This window comes from Salmo salar, chromosome 09 (genome assembly GCF_965601325.2).
Source record: "Salmo salar chromosome 09, fSalSal1, whole genome shotgun sequence".
NCBI classification, from domain to species: Eukaryota; Metazoa; Chordata; class Actinopteri; order Salmoniformes; family Salmonidae; genus Salmo; species Salmo salar.
Genome location: NC_138299.1, coordinates 97,416,982 through 97,434,468, shown reverse-complemented (window position 1 = coordinate 97,434,468; position 17,487 = coordinate 97,416,982). Strand labels below are relative to the sequence as shown.

At 42.8% G+C, this 17,487-nt stretch overlaps 2 protein-coding genes across 2 annotated transcripts; both read left to right on the top strand.

The window, feature by feature from the left end:
• The first annotated feature begins 3,793 nt into the window (after nt 1-3,793).
• gdf9 (growth differentiation factor 9) lies at nt 3,794-8,045 on the top strand. Its single transcript, XM_014213211.3, has 3 exons — nt 3,794-4,535; nt 6,154-6,386; nt 6,578-8,045. Exons 1-3 carry the CDS (start codon nt 4,193-4,195, stop codon nt 7,307-7,309), a joined length of 1,308 nt encoding a protein of 435 aa, XP_014068686.3. The 5' UTR covers nt 3,794-4,192; the 3' UTR covers nt 7,310-8,045.
• Nucleotides 8,046-13,376: 5,331 nt separating this feature from the next.
• On the top strand, nt 13,377-17,103 carry LOC106612226 (cytochrome b-c1 complex subunit 8). Its single transcript, XM_014213207.3, has 3 exons — nt 13,377-13,566; nt 15,644-15,815; nt 16,921-17,103. Exons 2-3 carry the CDS (start codon nt 15,662-15,664, stop codon nt 17,013-17,015), a joined length of 249 nt encoding a protein of 82 aa, XP_014068682.1. The 5' UTR covers nt 13,377-13,566; nt 15,644-15,661; the 3' UTR covers nt 17,016-17,103.
• The last annotated feature ends 384 nt before the right edge of the window (nt 17,104-17,487 follow it).

Genomic DNA, 17,487 nt, shown 5'->3' with positions numbered 1-17,487 from the left:
TTGGTCTGGTCCTGATGATAAACTGTAAATATACACTGTAATCAAGAGGTTGGAGAATACATTTACATATTTTAGTCATTTAGCAGACGCTCTTATCCAGAGCGACTTACAGTAGTGAATGCATACATTTCGTAATTTTTTTTTTCTTCCCCGTGGGAATTGAACCCACTACCCTGGCGTTGCAAACACCATGCTCTACCAACTGAGCCAATAGTCAAAGCGCAGAAAAAATATGCTCCATCCGTTATACATCAAGCATGCATTATGACTTTGTTACAACAACATGTAGGCGAATAACATGTGTTTTATAAACTGGCACAATGACAAAAACTATTCTGCTAAAGAAAACCAAGGTGTAAAACTAGACTGGACTAGACTACGATATAATGGAATAGTGGATGATACTGAAACGTGAACTAGAAAATGGCGCTCACCGGCCTGGTACCCTTGGCGGGCACTGCAAAGATGTTCTAATTTCCCATTAAAACTATTATGGCTAGGCACCGGAAACAGCAGGTAGTGGTGGTGGGGGGCCCTCGACGCATCTTCATAGAAGACGACGGACGGGACAGTCGGTGAACGGAGAGTTTCAGAACAGTAAATTAACGTTTCCCCGCTATCTGGGAAGAGGTGAACATTGAAAAATATGTATTTGACTATAACAACTATTTAGACTTTTTTTGTTGAAGCACGGCGGCAAAATGAAAATTTCGGATTTGCTGAATACTTTAAAACCTCAGATCAATTGCAGTGATCCTGTGGAAAAGAAGCACAATAGGGATCTATTCAAGACAATTATAAACATCGTTGTGTTCGTCAAACAGATCGATGATGTCAAGTTTGTCGTAAAGAAAAGGTTTCACGACTTTGTGAAAGGAGGAATGCATTTAACCACTGAAAAGTCGGACTTGGACGAGAATATTTGCCGTGCCTGTTCCAAATCTGGTAAAATACTGAACTCCGACATTGAAAATAACAATTCATATTGTGCTTCAAGAATAAATGGTAATAGTTTGAACGATAATTTAAAATGTATGCCTCTGCATATAAATGAATTAGGAGGATGCCCCAATGCGCGCCCTGCAGGTTATGGGGGTGCCATTAGGTCAAGTAAGCCCATCAAACATTCTTATCAAGAACCCCCCACAATCAAGTTACTGAATGTTTCAGCTGATCAAGGGATCAGAAAAACTGGAAAAACTACTGACCCTGTGTTTGCTATAGTGGCAGTGAAATCTCCACCACAGACAAGAACCAGTACTGGAATAAAGTGTCTATGGGACAGAAGATTTGAGCGATTCCAAGCATGTTGGCACAGATCTCCCGCTTCTCTACCACCAGAGGCAGCAGTGACTCCTAAACATCCTGGCAGAGTGAGCTCAGAGTGGGGTACAGTCACCTACACCTCCCCTGGGCCTTACATCAGACATCCAGAGCTAGGAGAGACACCACAAACATCTGTCTCTCTACAGCTGAGGAGAACCCCAAACAAGCACCCGAAACAAGGGGATGATGTCAAGGATGTCAATAAGTACTCAGAGTCTCAGTCTCCACAGCTGAAGAGAACCCAAAACAAGCTCCTGAAACAGGGTGACGACACCACCAATGATCTCACCAAGGTTACCAATAAGGTTACCAATAAGGATGCCAATAAGTACTCTGATCAATCTATTCCTTTGGAAGCTGCAACTCATGAGTGGCTGGTGAAGTATGCTGCCGGTCTCTGGGGACAGATCTACAGCGTCCTGTTACAGGACCCGCAGCTGGCCGAGAAGAAAGATTTAATCTCGGGTTTCACTGCCCTCCACTGGGCGGCCAAGGGCAGCAATACAGACATGGTCCGCAACATCCTGGACATCTCCAAGAAGACAGGCACGGAGGTGGACGTCAACAGCATGACACAGGCAAGTTATACCCCTCTACACGTCGCTGTCATACAGGCATGGTGGAGTCATAACCTTGCTGGTGAGAGACTATGGAGTGAATACACTGAGCAGACTGATGGGACAAAGGAGGAGACAAACACCATGCTGGTGAAGACACAGAGGATGACAGAAAGGATGGGCTGATAATGTTTTGCAGATTTTTGGCACAGCAGCTGCTTACTCATTTAAGTCAGCTCCCTCAGTTGCTGAACCTGCCACAGAGAGCCTTGACCAAAATGACGATGACCCACTCTTTCTGTGAGCCAGTGTGGAGTGGAGGGGGGGTCTGGAAAAAAAAACTTCACCTGAATTAGGGCCAGACTAGTTACCATAATTTTCTCACATTGCCATTGACAGTTTTTTTCTATTGTCTCTGTTTGGTCCATTTAGATTGTTAATGTAGATTGTATACAAAAAAAATGTAAAAAATGTTATGGTTAAAAATGTTCATGTTTTACTGTGACTTGTTGTAGGCTCCTACCTTATGGACCATAAGGTTAAAAACCAAACCAAATTAAGAAAACTAAACTAAAAAACTAAAAAATGTAAATAAAATACTAAGTAACTCCGTCAGAGTGTCTCTTTTGGGTCTCTTTTGCCGGTCCCAAGCCCGGATAAAGGAGGAGGGTTGGAATTGTGACATAAAAAAAAAAACAAGAATCGACATTAGAAAGTTCATTTGTAGTTCGAAACATATTTAGTGTGTTTTTTACTCACTTTTTGTCTCTCCCACGACGTTATTCCTCTCTCCTACAGTGTCATTATGCAAATTAGGCGATGATGTTATTTAGTGACTTCTAGAGACCTTTAAGACAGCCAATAGCTACTTTCCTTACTGAGGAGTTGGCAACACTGATTTAGGGGCTTCATATCAAAGGGGGTGAATACATATGCAAGCGCCACTTTTCCATTTTTTTTCTTCAATTTCACCAATTTGAACTATTTTGTGTATGTCCATTACATGAAATCCAAATAAAAATCAATTTAAATTACTGGTTGTATGGCAACAAAATAGGAAAAAACGCCAAGGGGGATGAATACCTTTGCAAGGCACTGTACTTGGATCACCTCAACCCTGTATAACCTAACAGAAAACCTCTGGGTTTAAATAAAAAATATATATATTTTCAGTGCAAAAAACGTTTACATGTAATCAGCACAATGTTAAACTTTAAATTGATACAAGGTCTAAAAATCATGACATTTGAATCAGCGAATGCATCGTTTAATATTCATAGTTTAAAATAAATATACAACACAACAACTTCCGTCAGCATGGAACTGTCAGGGGACAATAACTTCTGAAAGGAACATCTTTCAACTTAAGAGATAAGATTATGAAGTAGGCATCCCTGTCTCATAAATCTAGGCCTACCAGACAACCTTGGTTCTTAAAAGTTCTATAGGCTTTACTTACTATAGTAAAATGCCTCTCTTTTAACAGGCTCCCCCTTCCACTGCCCTTAAAAACACTATTCAACTATGGCCTGTGCTGGGTTGTAGAACAGCAAAAAGTATTTTCATAACCCCTTTCTACCCAATAAACTCATATAGCACTGAGCTGAGAACTGGCAAATGCCCCCTGCAGTAAAAAAACAAACAAACAAACAAACATACTTTTCCTGTATGTATAATTTTTTCTGTACCTTTATTTAAACTAGGCAAGTCAGTTAAGAACAAATTATTATTTACAATAACGGCCTAGGAACACACACACACACACAGGTTGTAATAATACTGTGAAATTCTTTAAATGAAAACGCCGAAACAAAAATAAGTAATTTGGGTGTTTTGGACAATTTTAAATGAAAACAATCACAGTAAGGTCCTTATTGTTACCCAGGAATTATTTGATATTGAGATAAAAACGTCAAGTGGAAGAGCTGTGGAGACAGAAGTGCAATACACAAGGAGGTACGGACAGACAGAGTATCAGTACAAGTCCACCCTGACACAATTGGCCTTCTGATGTAAGTAGATTTTTGTGGCCACAGTTAAATGTTTACGGCATTTATGACTTGGTTAATTACACGGATGGTGCTCACCTGTAATGAGCTTATCAAAATCAGTCCTTCTACTATGCATTGCCAGCTGAAGTGTCTCCTTCAGGTTTCATATGTCTACATCCTCTGTGTGTGGACGTTACCGTCTGAGGACCTTCACATTCCGACGCGCGAGTTGATTGCGCACACCTGTTCAGTTTGAGACTCGTGTATAGGTTGGTTGACTTGAGGGAGTTCTCCATCAAGTTGACGGATTGATTTACAATGGAGACTCCCCTCCACTTGACTTCTATTTTACTACAACTCTTGATCAGCGGCCTTTCACTTGGATCGTCCCCGACCACGTCAAATCAAGCTGACGAGTTTGGCGATTCCGCTTTGTACCGACATGGTAGTATCTTGTCACCCCTTCTGAAGGCGCTGACAGCACAGGGAGATCCATGGCGATCCACCCCAGTAATGAGACCCGAGTCGAGATATGTTCGATACATGAAACGACTGTACAGGATATCTTCAAGACATGAGAGGAGTTCGGAAGTGAACAACCACTTGTACAACACTGTTCGACTTATAACACCGCGGGATGAGTGCCTGGAGCAAAGCATAGGTGAGTTTTGGGTAAACCACTTTTTTTTAACATGGAAATGGGGTGAGGCCTATCTTACATTGGGACACTAATTTAAAACTGAGTGCACAAAACATTAGGAACACCTGCTCTTTCCATGACAGACTGATCAGTTGAAAGCTATGATGCCTTAGATGTCACTTGTTAAATCCACTTCAATCAGTGTAGATGGAGAGGTGTTAAATGATTTTTAAGCCTTAAGATATGAGCTGTGTTCAAATATTAACTGTACTGTTGTGATGTAAATTGAGTCTGTAATATGTTTATTGGTCTTAGTATGTCATACTAAATTCGCCAAAAGACAAAGTGAAGCAGTGGACACTAAGTGCTTTTAGGGCCCATAATGCAAATCTTCAGAAAATAGGTGTGGCTTCACAACGTTTTCAGATTTGTAGAAAATATGCAACCGAAATTCGACGACAACAGATACAGATTCATTTCTCAGTCGAACAGTTGAAACCGGGATTCATCAGGGAAGAGCACACTTCTCCAGCGTGCCAGTGGCCGTTAAAGGTGGGCATTTGCCCACCAAAGTTGGATACGACGCCGAACTGTAGTCAGGTCAAGACCCTGGTGAGGATGACGAGCATGCAGATGAGCTTCCCTGAGGTTTTCTGACAGTTTGTCACCAGGGTGACCAGTTTGTGCAGAAATTCTTCGGTTGTGCAAGCCCACAGTTTCGTCAGCTGTCCAGGTGGCTGGTCTCAGACGATCCCGCAGGTTTAGAATGTGTAGGTCCTGGCGTGTGTAGGTCCTGGCATGGCTACACGTGGTCTGTGGCTGTGAGGCCGGTTGGACGTACTGCCAAATTCTCTAAAACAACGTTGGAGGCGGCTTATGGTAGAGAAATGAACATTTAATTATCTGGCAACAGCTCTGGTGGACATTTATGCAGTCAGCATACCAATTGAACACTCTGTCATCTGTGGTATTGTGACACAACTGCACATTTTTTACAATGGCCTTTTATTGTCCCCAGCACAAGGCACACCTGTGTAATGATCATGCTGTTTAATCAGCTTTTTGATATGCCACACCTGTCAGGTGGATGGATTATCTTGGCATAGGATAAATGCTCACTAACAGGGATGTAACACATTTGTGCACAGAACTTGAGAGAAATAAGCTATTTGTGCGTATGGGGAAATTTCAGGTTACTTTTATTTCAGCTTGTGAAACATGGGACCAACACTTTAGATGTTGCGTTTTAGATTTTTGTTCAGTGTATATTATTTGATGTTTTTAGGCCATTGAAGTTGACACTTGGTTTTACCTCAGGCCTTTACTCTTCCCATGTTTTTAGAGCATATGTAGGCCTGACCTATAATCTTCATTAGGCTACTAAAGAGGTTGTCACAGTTCTACCAAAGATGGTGGATAAATGAAGATATCCTACTCGAGTAGTAACATTTTTTTTTTTTTTAAATGGTGTGGTCACAGTTCCGTTCTGTTTAAGGGGTGTCTCTCCCATAGGCACCAATGCATCAGCAGCTGGGTCTGGTCTGCTTAGTTTGACTGTATATGAAGCAGAAAAACGGAGTGAATGAGATGTCTCTGGTTCTACTTCTTATAGGCCTACATTTCCCATGTTTCCTTTCAGAGTTCTTCATGCAAGACCTCTCCTACAATTTGGGCCGTGTCAGAGCCAAGGAGCAGCTCCTGAAGTCTGTCCTGCTGTACTCCTTCGACCAAGAGCAGGCCACGTCCATAACTAACCAGTGTTACCAAGATGTGAAAGAGCAAAATACCCACAATCAGTGTCCTCTCTGCCCAAGCAGCCATCACTCAGTTAACTTCCTGTTCCACACGGACCGCAGGAGGAAGTGGGTTGAGGTGATTTTTGGTTTAATTCAATGCAAAAAAGCATTATTTGTTACCTCAGGAAAATTGTATAAGGACTATAAAGGGCTATATTTTATCATTTTTAAAAGCACAATTTAACCACCTATGTGGATGCACTGTATTTACAATCAGAGGATGTTAATCCACAATAATGCTAACTTATTTTCATTGTGGCCCTCAAGGTGGACATCACAGCTTTCCTCCGCCCTCTCATCCAGTCCCACAAGAAGGACATTCACCTACTGATCAACCTGACCTGTGTGGAGGACAGAGGGGCTAAGGCTGGAGGAGAGGAGTGGAGCGTTAGGGGCCCCGTGGAGCTCCACCTAAGGTCTCCGTCCTTGCTGCTGTACCTCAACGACACCAGCGAGCTGGCTCACCAAAGATGGCTGCCCACCAGGTCACAAGGTCATCCGAGGTCCGCCAATGAGGTGGACATCTTAGAGAGCCTGGCGGAGTTCAAACCGGAGCGAAGGATCAGCCGGAGCGAGAGGAGGCGGCTGAGGAGAGAATCTCCATATCTGTCGACGAACAACGCAGGAGGCAAAACGAGCACGAAGACCGTCCTCCCTGACCTCCTCCCGAGTTCTGACTTCCCTACGAGCGACTGTGACTTGTACGACTTCAGAGTGAGCTTCAGTGAGCTCAAACTGAGCCATTGGATCATTTTCCCACACAGGTACAACCCCAGGTACTGTAAAGGCACCTGTCCCAGGGCTGTGGGGTTCATCTACGGCTCCCCCAGACACACCTTCTTCCAGAACATGATCTACCACAAACTGGACTCCTCTGTGCCAAGACCTTCCTGTGTTCCTTCAGAGTACAAACCCCTGAGTGTTTTAACCCTTGAAGGTGACTCCATCGCCTACAAGGAGTTAGATGAAATGATCGCTACGAGGTGCACATGTCGCTAAAGGCCCACCTCCAGGGACGGGCTCAATTCCATTTCAATCTAAACTGAAATTCCAATTGTTCTCAATACTTTTCAATGTAAAAAAAATAAAAAAAATAAAAAGAAACTCCACTTGCTCCGGCTGATCTGGAAATTGTCTGAATTGAAATGGAATTGACCCCAACCCTACCTACCTCATTGCCTGATGATGTTGTTTTACCAGCCTCAACACTTTGACTGTTAACCTACCTTCTGCTTTGACTGTTAACCTACCTTCTGCTTTGACTGTTAACCTACCTTCTGCTTTGACTGTTAACCTACCTTCTGCTTTGACTGTTAACCTACCTTCTGCTTTGACTGTTAACCTACCTTCTGCTTTGACTGTTAACCTACCTTCTGCTTTGACTGTTAACCTACCTTCTGCTTTGACTGTTAACCTACCTTCTGCTTTGACTGTTAACCTACCTTCTGCTTTGACTGTTAACCTACCTTCTGCTTTGACTGCCGCCCTACCTTCTGCTTTGACTACCGCTTGACTTTAATGACCTTTTCACATTAATTGGCTATTGTAACATCCTGGTCTGGTGACTTCATGCCAAAACCTCAGTGACTTCATGCCAAAACCTCAGTGCGTTGAGTTCGATTTGATCTAGAACAGATGTATTTACTCACTTGCCAAAGTATTTTTATCTAAATGGAAAATATGGCATTGTTTTCTTTGTTTGAAGTGATAGGAGGAACGTTGTGAAGACGTCTTGTTTGTTTGTCATCTGCTTTTGCATTGTGTTGACATGCATGGATTGATATTTTACAAATTAATTTGATATAATTTATTATTAATGATTTAAGTTATTTTTGTTAATTTATTTTGGGTGTTCTGTCATTATTCTTTCACACTAACTGGTACATCTGTTCTGGACAAAATATTTTTAAAAAGTAGTCCTATATACTCGTATCAAACACTTTCACGTTTCATTTTATTCCTGGGGATTGCAGACGGTTGTTTCATGGACAACCTCTTTTCATACAGTCCAGAATGTATGTCCAACTTTGTTTCAGTGTGTATTTATTACCCTGGGTCATGAAATGACTGCATACCTATATGAATTTGTATTGACAAATTTACCTAAAATGCATGTCGTCTATTTATGCAACAACACAAATTACTGTACAGTCTTGTTTGGCTCACTGATTATCAAAAATGTTAAATTTAACTTAAAGTATTAGTTTGGAAAAAATAAAGAGTACACAAAGATCCTTGTTTTATTCCATATATATCATTCTAAATTGCATGGGTTGTTTGTTCTGACTTACAAACACATTTGACTGTTGCTGAGACACACTAGCTGCTGTTCCTCGGGCGTCGAAGACATGGATGTCGATTTAAGGTAGCCCTCCGCACCTCTGATTCAGAGGGGTTGGGTTAAATGCAGAAGACGCAGTTCAATTGAATGCATTCAGTTGTACAACTGACTAGGTATCCCCCTTTCCCTTTAAAGTTTGTGTGTGTCTGCAATCATGTCGGAATGGACTCCTGTACTAGATGGATAGTTTACATACTGCTTGGCAAAGGTTTATCAGCTTAGTTTTCTGCTTTGTGTGGGATCATAGGGGCACATGCCCCCTCAAATTGGTCCTGTTTTAAAATCATTTTTTTTTTTTTTTTTTTTTTTTTTTTTAGCTAGACCAGATTGGTTCTCAACCTCAGGTAGCTACCAAGAAGCCATTTCAGGTTGTCAATCAAGTTAGAATTGCTATCTTTTCTAACTATCTTAGCTGGCATGCCTGCTGGCAAGGTTGAGACTTTAGAAAAGCAAATTATAACTAAATGTACTGAATAAGACTCCCATTTCTTTCAATCTTTTACCCAGATTTTTGCAGAGAAGCATACTTAGTTGTTTGTGCCCCTATGATCCCAGTCAGGAATGAAGCATAATTACATAAATTAAGCATAATGATCATGGCTCGAGACTGAATGAAAAAGCTGTTTCAGGGGTTTGAAAACTTCTCCAATTTTGGAAGGGGGGCCTAGACCCACTCCGGACCACCCCCTTCAAATCATCCTCACGTACTTTGTGCCCCCCTCAGGTTTTGGGGGTGCATGATCCCCCAGTGCAGGGCGTCTGTAGGGCTCCCGAGTGGCACAGGGGTCTAAGGCACTGCATCTCAGCGCTAGAGGCATCATTACAGACCCTGGTTCGATTCGAGACTATCACAACCGGCCGTGATTGGGAGTCCCACAGGGCGGCGCACAATTGGCCCAGCGTCGTCCAGGTTTGGCCGGGGTAGGCCGTCATTGTAAATGAGAATGTGTTCTTAACTGACTTGCCTAGTTATATAAAGGTTAAAAAAAATTGATTAAAAAAAAAGTGTGGGATGATTCATTCCACGGAATGAGCCACTGGCAATGGTGGCAGCAGAATCTCAATTTGCAGATATATCACACGTGTAGAAGAAGAGAACAAAAGTTAGCCCTCCAGTTGGTGGAGAACATACAACCTGATAGATTTATAGTGAGCTCAGATTCTCTCTCCGTATTGAATAGTTTATCATCTGGTCAATCTAATAGGAGTGACCTACTATTGGAGGTATTCATGTTATCATGGAGAATTGAGAGACCTGGGTGTAGTAGTGAGGTTCTGCTGGGTCCCAGCACATTCAGGTCTGGAAGGGATTGAAATTGAAGACCAGTTAGCCAAAAGAGCTTTGAAACTAGATATAATTGATATTAATGTTCTACTGGGTAGAGGTGAGGTCAGATGTAAGATCAGAGCCATTTTGATAGATGTGTGGCAGAAGAGATGGGACTCTGAGCCCAAGGGCTGGCATTTATATGCCCTCCTAAGAAAGGTTGCCTGACCAAGATTCAAAGGTCAGATTAGGAAGGAAGAGGTGGTGTTTGCTTGGTTGTGTTTAGGACATTGTACATTGAGTAGAGTATTACTTTATTAATCCCAACTTGGGAAATTATTTTATCACGCATGCATCATCAATGACTTACAATGACAGAACACGCAACAAGGACAAACACGTGATAAAAAAATAAAATAAAAACACATTAAGACAAAGGCACATGCACCAACCTTAGTATCCCTATAAGAATAGTCTGATTCAAGTGCTATTTTCTATCCTACTCTGGAGAAAACAAGCAACAACATTTTTACAATAGAAAGACCTCATAAAACAGTTAATCCATTACACTTATTAAAAAGTCTCATATCTGTGGGTAAAAATGACCATCTAAAACTCTGTGGAATAGGACAAACCTGCTCCTGTGTGTCATTGGACTGCTGTGGACTGGGTGTGTGTCATTGTCCATGATCATGTGTGTTTTTACTTGGAGCCTTTTTATGGACATGTCCTGCATTGATTCCAGGCTGCAGCCAATTGTAGCACTGGTTTTATTGATGATTTGGTCCAGCTTGTTAGAGTCTTCCTAGGCTAAATTCCCTTTCCAGCACACAATTACATATGTCACTACACTCACCACAACACTGCTATTGAACATACAAAGCATTCAAATATCTAAGCTTCCTTAAAAAGTACAGTCTGGATTTTTTTGTTGTTGTAGAAACTGAGAGAATTGTGTGGCCTCACACCATTTCATAAAGGACTCTGTTATACCCCTGTGATGAGTGTCGTTATCTATCATCACACAGCTGATTATAGCAGAGTCTCCTCATCACACAGCTGACTATAGCAGAGTCTCCTCTCATCACACAGCTGACTATAGCAGAGTCTCCTCATCACACAGCTGACTATAGCAGAGTCTCCTCTCATCACACAGCTGACTATAGCAGTCTCCTCTCATCACACAGCTGACTATAGCAGAGTCTCCTCATCACACAGCTGACTATAGCAGAGTCTCCTCATCACACAGCTGACTATAGCAGAGTCTCCTCATCACACAGCTGACTATAGCAGAGTCTCCTCTCATCACACAGCAGACTATACCAGAGTCATCAGAGAATTTCTGTAAGTGGCTCAGTTCATTGTTGTGTATGAAGTAATTTGTGTAAAGGTTAAACAGAAAAGGTGACAGTACCGTCCCGTGCGGTGCTCCTGTGTTCGTACAAATCCGATCTGATACCGCCTGGTTCAGTCTTACCAACTGTAGTCTATTGGTCAGGTAGTTCACAATCCATTTGATAGTGTGTGGATTTACGTGAATGTCCTTGAGCTTTCCGGGCCAGCAGGTGGGGTTGTATGGCAATGAAAGCACTGGAGAAGTCGAAGAACATTGTACTCACCACACAACCGTGCCACTCCTGGTGCTCATATCCTCTGTGGAGGAAGTAGAGCAGAGCATCGTCAACACCACTTTTTGGGCGGTAGGCAAATTGCAAAAGATCCAGAGAGGCTGCCACCTCAACTCTTAATAAGGGTATTGAAACCCGCTCAGAGGTTTTCATGACTTGTGAGGTCAAAGCCATTGCAGTCCCTCCTGCTTTCTTTGAGATGGACACTATGCAGGATGTTTTCCATTTAATATAAATATCTGATAGTATTAGGGACAGGTTAAAAATATACTGCAGTATGACAGCCAGTTGATTAGCACATACCTCGAGTACTCTGGCTTTAACCACATCAGGCTGACTTACTGTGACTGAGCTTCTTCAGCTGCTTCACTACTTGTTCCTCTGAGATGCTCATGGGCTCAGTGCTTCCCAGATCAGAGTCCAGCACCTCCTCTATCTGCTGATGCTCTGCTGAGAAATCATACTTATCGAATCTGTTTTTTTTTAAATGGTTAAACTCTGTGGCTCCGTCCCTTTCTTCATCACTCTGTGGTTTTGTATTTTGTATTTGCAGCAGTTACTCTTCCTGGGCTAGGTGTCACCTGGTGCTGTAGCCTGTTATCTTCTTCATACCATCCCAGACATCCTTCATGTTATTCATTTGCAGCTTGAGTTATAGCTTCAGTTTGTATTCATGTTTGCCTTTCCTGATCAGCCCTTTAAATCTCCTTCTGTACCACTCTCAACTCATCCCTATTCACAGTTTCAAAAGACTTCTTCTTCCTGTTCAGTGCCTCCTTGATTTATTTTGTGACCCATGGCTTATTATTTGCATTTCACCGTTTTGCTTGGCACCACATTGTCAGTACAGAAGTTAAAATAATCTGTTATACATTCAGAAATACATTCAGATCCTCCTCCCAATCGCCTATAAATAGATTCCAAGCTGTACCTTCAAAGCAACTCTGCAGTGCCTCTCCAGCTTCGAGTGTCCATTCGTGAATCACTGTCTGAGTGACGCGTTGCCTCTGGACCAGTGGGCTGTATTCTGGTAGCAGCTGGATGAGGTTGTGGTCAGACTGTCCTAGCGGAGGCAGAGCAGTCGAGCAGTACGCATCATTCATATTGGTGAAGAGAAGGCCAATGGTCTTGTCCATACTAGTTAGAACTTTAACATACTGTTTGAAGGTAGGAAGTATCGCAGACAGCAAACATTGAACTCGTCATTGCATCTAGTTGGCAAGCATGTGAATGGTTTGTGTCTAGAGTGTATGGTCGATGAAACGTTGGAGCATGTGTTGTTATATTGTTGTAAGCATGTTGAAGAGAGGGATAGATTGTAGTGTAGGGTCATTGAGGTTGGACGGGGTTGGGGGGTTTGGACGGGATTTGGGGGATGGGGAAGGCTCTATTAGAAGTTAGTAGGGCTCTTTTTTGATTTTCTCAGAAGTAATGAGTTAGGTAGGAGGATTTAGACATTACATTTACATTACATTTAAGTCATTTAGCAGACGCTCTTATCCAGAGCGACTTACAAAATGGTGCATTCACCTTATGATATCCAGTGGAACAACCACTTTACAATAGTGCATCTAAATCTTTTAAGGGGGGGGGGGGTTAGAAGGATTACTTTATCCTATCCTAGGTATTCCTTAAAGAGGTGGGGTTTCAGGTGTCTCCGGAAGGTGGTGATTGACTCCGCTGTCCTGGCGTCGTGAGGGAGCTTGGTCCACCATTGGGGTGCCAGAGCAGCGAACAGTTTTGACTGGGCTGAGCGGGAACTGTGCTTCCTCAGAGGTAGGGGGGCCAGCATGTTGTAAACCGTGATTGACCACACACTCCAGCACAGTAGGAGGCGGCATGCACCTTTAACGTTTGTTTGTGTACCACCAATATATCATAGAAGAAGAAAAAGAACGGAAGTTACGTAAAGCAACTTCTGCTCGACATTGAACCAATCCAGAGCTTCTTATTATAGCTCAGCGATCTAGGACCGAGACCACACCAACAGCAATTCATCCGCGTCTTGAGAAGCAGTACGGTAAGAGATACTGAAAGTTCAAGATTTTGTGATTCACTTCACAATGTTAATCACTTGTGTAAGTGTCATATCAGTGTATGTTCTTGGGATTTTACGAAACTGTAGTCTTGTGCCATTACACACCTTCTAAATCGTGGCGTGAATGTCAAGCAAGGTCTTCAAGTTAGCTACTTGTGCTGGCTAGCTGCCTGCCCTCACTCTTGTACAAATCTCCTTTTCAGTCTAGCTAAATTTGACCGTTTTCATATTTTATATTATCTCTCAGACACGAGTTTACCTGTCCTAATATCAATCGGTGACTAAGTGACAGATGTCATCGAATGTTTGGTGTTGATAACTTACTTGGCTAAAGCGTTTGGAAATAAAGGTATCAAGTTGAAACATTTATTTTCCAGTCTATTGACATTGAATTTTTACTGGGATCGGACAGACTTCCTGTATAGATTAAGACGCTGTTGAGCCGGCACTAGATATGGCTCAGACACTTTTGTACATAGTTTGTGGACACCCCTTCAAATTAGTGATTTGGCTATTTCAGTCACACCCGTTGCTGACCGGTGTATAAAATCGAACGCACCACCATGCAATCTCCATAGGTCAACATTGGCAGTAGAATGGCCTTACTGAAGAGCTCAGTGACTTTCAACGTGGCACCGTCATAGGATGCCACCTTTCCAACAAGTCAGTCTGTCAAATTTCTGCCCTGCTAGAGCTGCCCCGGTCAACTATATGTGGTGGTATTGTGAAGTGGAAACGTCTAGGAGCAACAATGGCTCAGCCGCAAAGTGATAGTCCACACAAACTCACAGAAGAGGATCGTTGAGTGCTCAACCCCATCAAACACCTTTGGGATGAATTGGAATGTCGACTTCGAGCCAGGCCTAATCGCCCAACATCAGTGCCCGACCTCACTAGTACTTGTGGCTGAATGCAAGTCCCTGCAGCGATGTTCCAACATCTAGTGGAAAGCCTTCCCAGAAGAGTGGAGGCTGTTATAGCAGCAAAGGGGGGACCAACTCCATATTAATGCCCATGATTTTGGAATGAGATGTTTGACAAGCAGGTGTCCACATACTTGTGGTCATGTAGTGTACCTCAATCCAGGGATGAGAAATTGCATTGTACTCAGAATTGTCCCATAATCCCAATTGTTACAGAGGATTGAACGACTGCTGTTCTCGTCCTCATGCTAGCTAGCAGTAGCTACAGCAGACGTTACGGAATGGCAATTCACATTGAACAACAAAGGAGCTGATTGGCTCCTTTGTTGACACTGCCATTACAAAATGGCTGCTGTGGCTTCTGCTACCTCGCATGAGGATGAAAAGGGCAGTTTTCCAGAAACTGAGGTTGGACGGGGTCTGGATTGATGTATATTTTGAGCCATATCTCGCGCCGGCTCCGCTGTGTTAATCACATGTTATTGGTCACATACACATGGTTAGCAGATGTTAATGCGAGTGTAGTGAAATGCTTCATCTAAACAGGAAGCCTGTCTGACCCCAGTGCAGCTCTAAGCAAGCATGGGTCAGAATAATATATTCTGACTACTGTTGTGGAAGACTGGCTGACTGTCATGTTTGCCACTTCTTAAGAAGAGGAGATGCACATTTGCATGGCTACCAAAACTCCTTGCTCCGGGCTAAACGCTACGCCACGCCCATGGAAGTTCTTCTCCGCAATGAGTCTGGATCTGAGTACCTCCCTGATGCTTTCTAGAATGTAAATGCATTCTAACCGTTCTGATTGGTCCCCAAAACCGATGGATTGGGCCAGAGCCAGAGCACCTGTGGGTGAAGCCACGTTTAGAAAATTAATAGTTGGCTTTGATACTCTGATTGGTACAAATGCTTATGACTTTGTCTTGTAAAACTCCTCATTTTGACCACCAACACAAACAATGGCAGTCTCAGACTGAAGTATGTGCTGAACATAGAGCAGCTGAGGAATTCAGTTTGTCGTCAGGCAAGATGCACATTAAAGCAATGTCATTAATGCTAGTTGTGTGACGACTGCGTTGCACAATCTAAACTACTGCACCTTTTTCCTCATCGATACTCTTTCCTGGTGATTTCAGATCGTCGCTCTAGACACTATGGGTCGCCACTTTGGAGATTTGGCCAAGATCAGGCATGTGATCACCTACAGTCTGTCCCCCTTCGAGCAGAGGGCTTTCCCCAACTACTTCTCTAAAGGAATCCCCAATGTCTGGAGACGATTCACATCGTCCGTCTTCAAAGTTGCTCCACGTAAGTACTCCCGGAGTTTAGACGTTGCTTTCTGGGTAGAACCAGGCAGGATATTCCCATGTTATCAAACATCTCCATCCAAATTCTGGAGTCAATTATATGGCCTCATTTGCCCAAATTGGACCACTGATTTAACTATTTCATAAGATGAGGTCTAGGGGCATTCCATAGTGACAGCGTGCGAGATAAGCCATGGTCCAATGACTACCTGCTAGCAGCATCTGAAGCTATATCCATAATTGGTAGAATGGTTCAGGTTGGAGAATCACCGTTTGCGTCGCCGAGCAGTGAACAAGAAACTATTAAATTCAGTTTAGATGTTACTCCCTCCCCAAATCGAAATATTGATTCCATGTCCTATTCTCACTTTTCCCGCACAACGGTCTGTTTCACACCTGTTTGTCTTAATCAGCCTCACAATATGGGCAACATGCTGCCTCAGACAGGAAGTAGAGGAAACGTGCCTGCAAAACCAGAACAAAACATAAACATTCATATTAGGTTTTGATTTGGTCAGGGGGTAGGTATCTAAACTGGATTTAATACTTTCTTGTTAAGTGATTTTTTATTTTATATATTTAATTTGGCAAGTCAGTTAAGAACAAGTTATTTACAATTAAGGCCTACCCCGGCCAAACCCTCTAATCTGGACGATGCTGGACCAATTGTACGCCGCCCTATGGGACTCCCGATCACGACCGGTTGTGATACAGCCCTGGATCGAACCAGTGTCTGTAGTAAATCCTTAGATCACTGCGCCGCTCTCCAATCGGAACCATTCTACTGATTTAATGGATATAGCTTCAGACTCTTCAGATGCTGCTAGCAGGTAGTCGACTGAAAGAATCTTCCCAATGTGTAGTCAGTTCGCTGTAGTTGGATAGCTGTGTAGGAGCTTCTAGACTGTTATGCTTCCGAAAGCCATGTCGATTGCGACTTAGTCTATGAGAGTGGTGCTCTGCCCATGTCTAAAATCCCTGACTCTTGGGATGTTTAAATGGCCTAACTAAACATGCATTGCTTCTTGTATCTTTCAGTGTATGCCTCCCAAGCCACATCCCTGTTTTCAGTCGCTAACCGGTCTTCTCCTGTTCTTCTTTTCCAGCTATGATCTGCATGTACCTGACATACACCTGGGGCAACCATGTCCACTCAGAAGGAAAGAGGAAGGTTGCTGCTGACTACGAGAATGAAAAGTGAAACCTTCCATCTTGCAACTTTCTGTTTTTTTCCCCCGTTTAAACCTTCACTGTATGTTTCATCAATAAAGATAATATTTATCAGAAAAGTGTTATTTTTTTCCTGTTTGATACCACCTCACCTGAATATCTAGGATGAATGGTTTGCTGTCTTTTTGCCAGATAGGTCACTACGAAGAGGTGTAAATGAATGACCAGTCATTTGTCACACAGTGTAAAGTTAAAGAAATATCACAATATTACACAGCAATGAGGCTACTGCTCAACATGGCTAACATGTCTATATAAAATACTGAAGTATACTGTCACAAGCAGTGGTGTGGTCAATATCAGGGTACATTTACATAAAGTCTAAGAGTGTAACCGATGTGAAATGGCTAGTTAGTTAGCGGGGTGCGGCTAATAGCGTTTCAATCGGTGACGGCACTCGCTCTGAGACCGTGAAGTAGTTGTTCCCCTTGCTCTGCAAGGGC

Excerpts from the sequence above, each read along its gene's own strand:
- gdf9 (XM_014213211.3), top strand. The coding sequence starts at position 4,193 with ATGGAGACTCCCCTCCACTTGACTTCTATTTTACTACAACTCTTGATC. Across the intron at positions 4,536-6,153 it reads GTGCCTGGAGCAAAGCATAG|AGTTCTTCATGCAAGACCTC; the intron begins GTGAGTTTTGGG and ends GTTTCCTTTCAG. Across the intron at positions 6,387-6,577 it reads GCAGGAGGAAGTGGGTTGAG|GTGGACATCACAGCTTTCCT; the intron begins GTGATTTTTGGT and ends GTGGCCCTCAAG.
- LOC106612226 (XM_014213207.3), top strand. The coding sequence starts at position 15,662 with ATGGGTCGCCACTTTGGAGATTTGGCCAAGATCAGGCATGTGATCACC. Across the intron at positions 15,816-16,920 it reads CGTCTTCAAAGTTGCTCCAC|CTATGATCTGCATGTACCTG; the intron begins GTAAGTACTCCC and ends CTTCTTTTCCAG.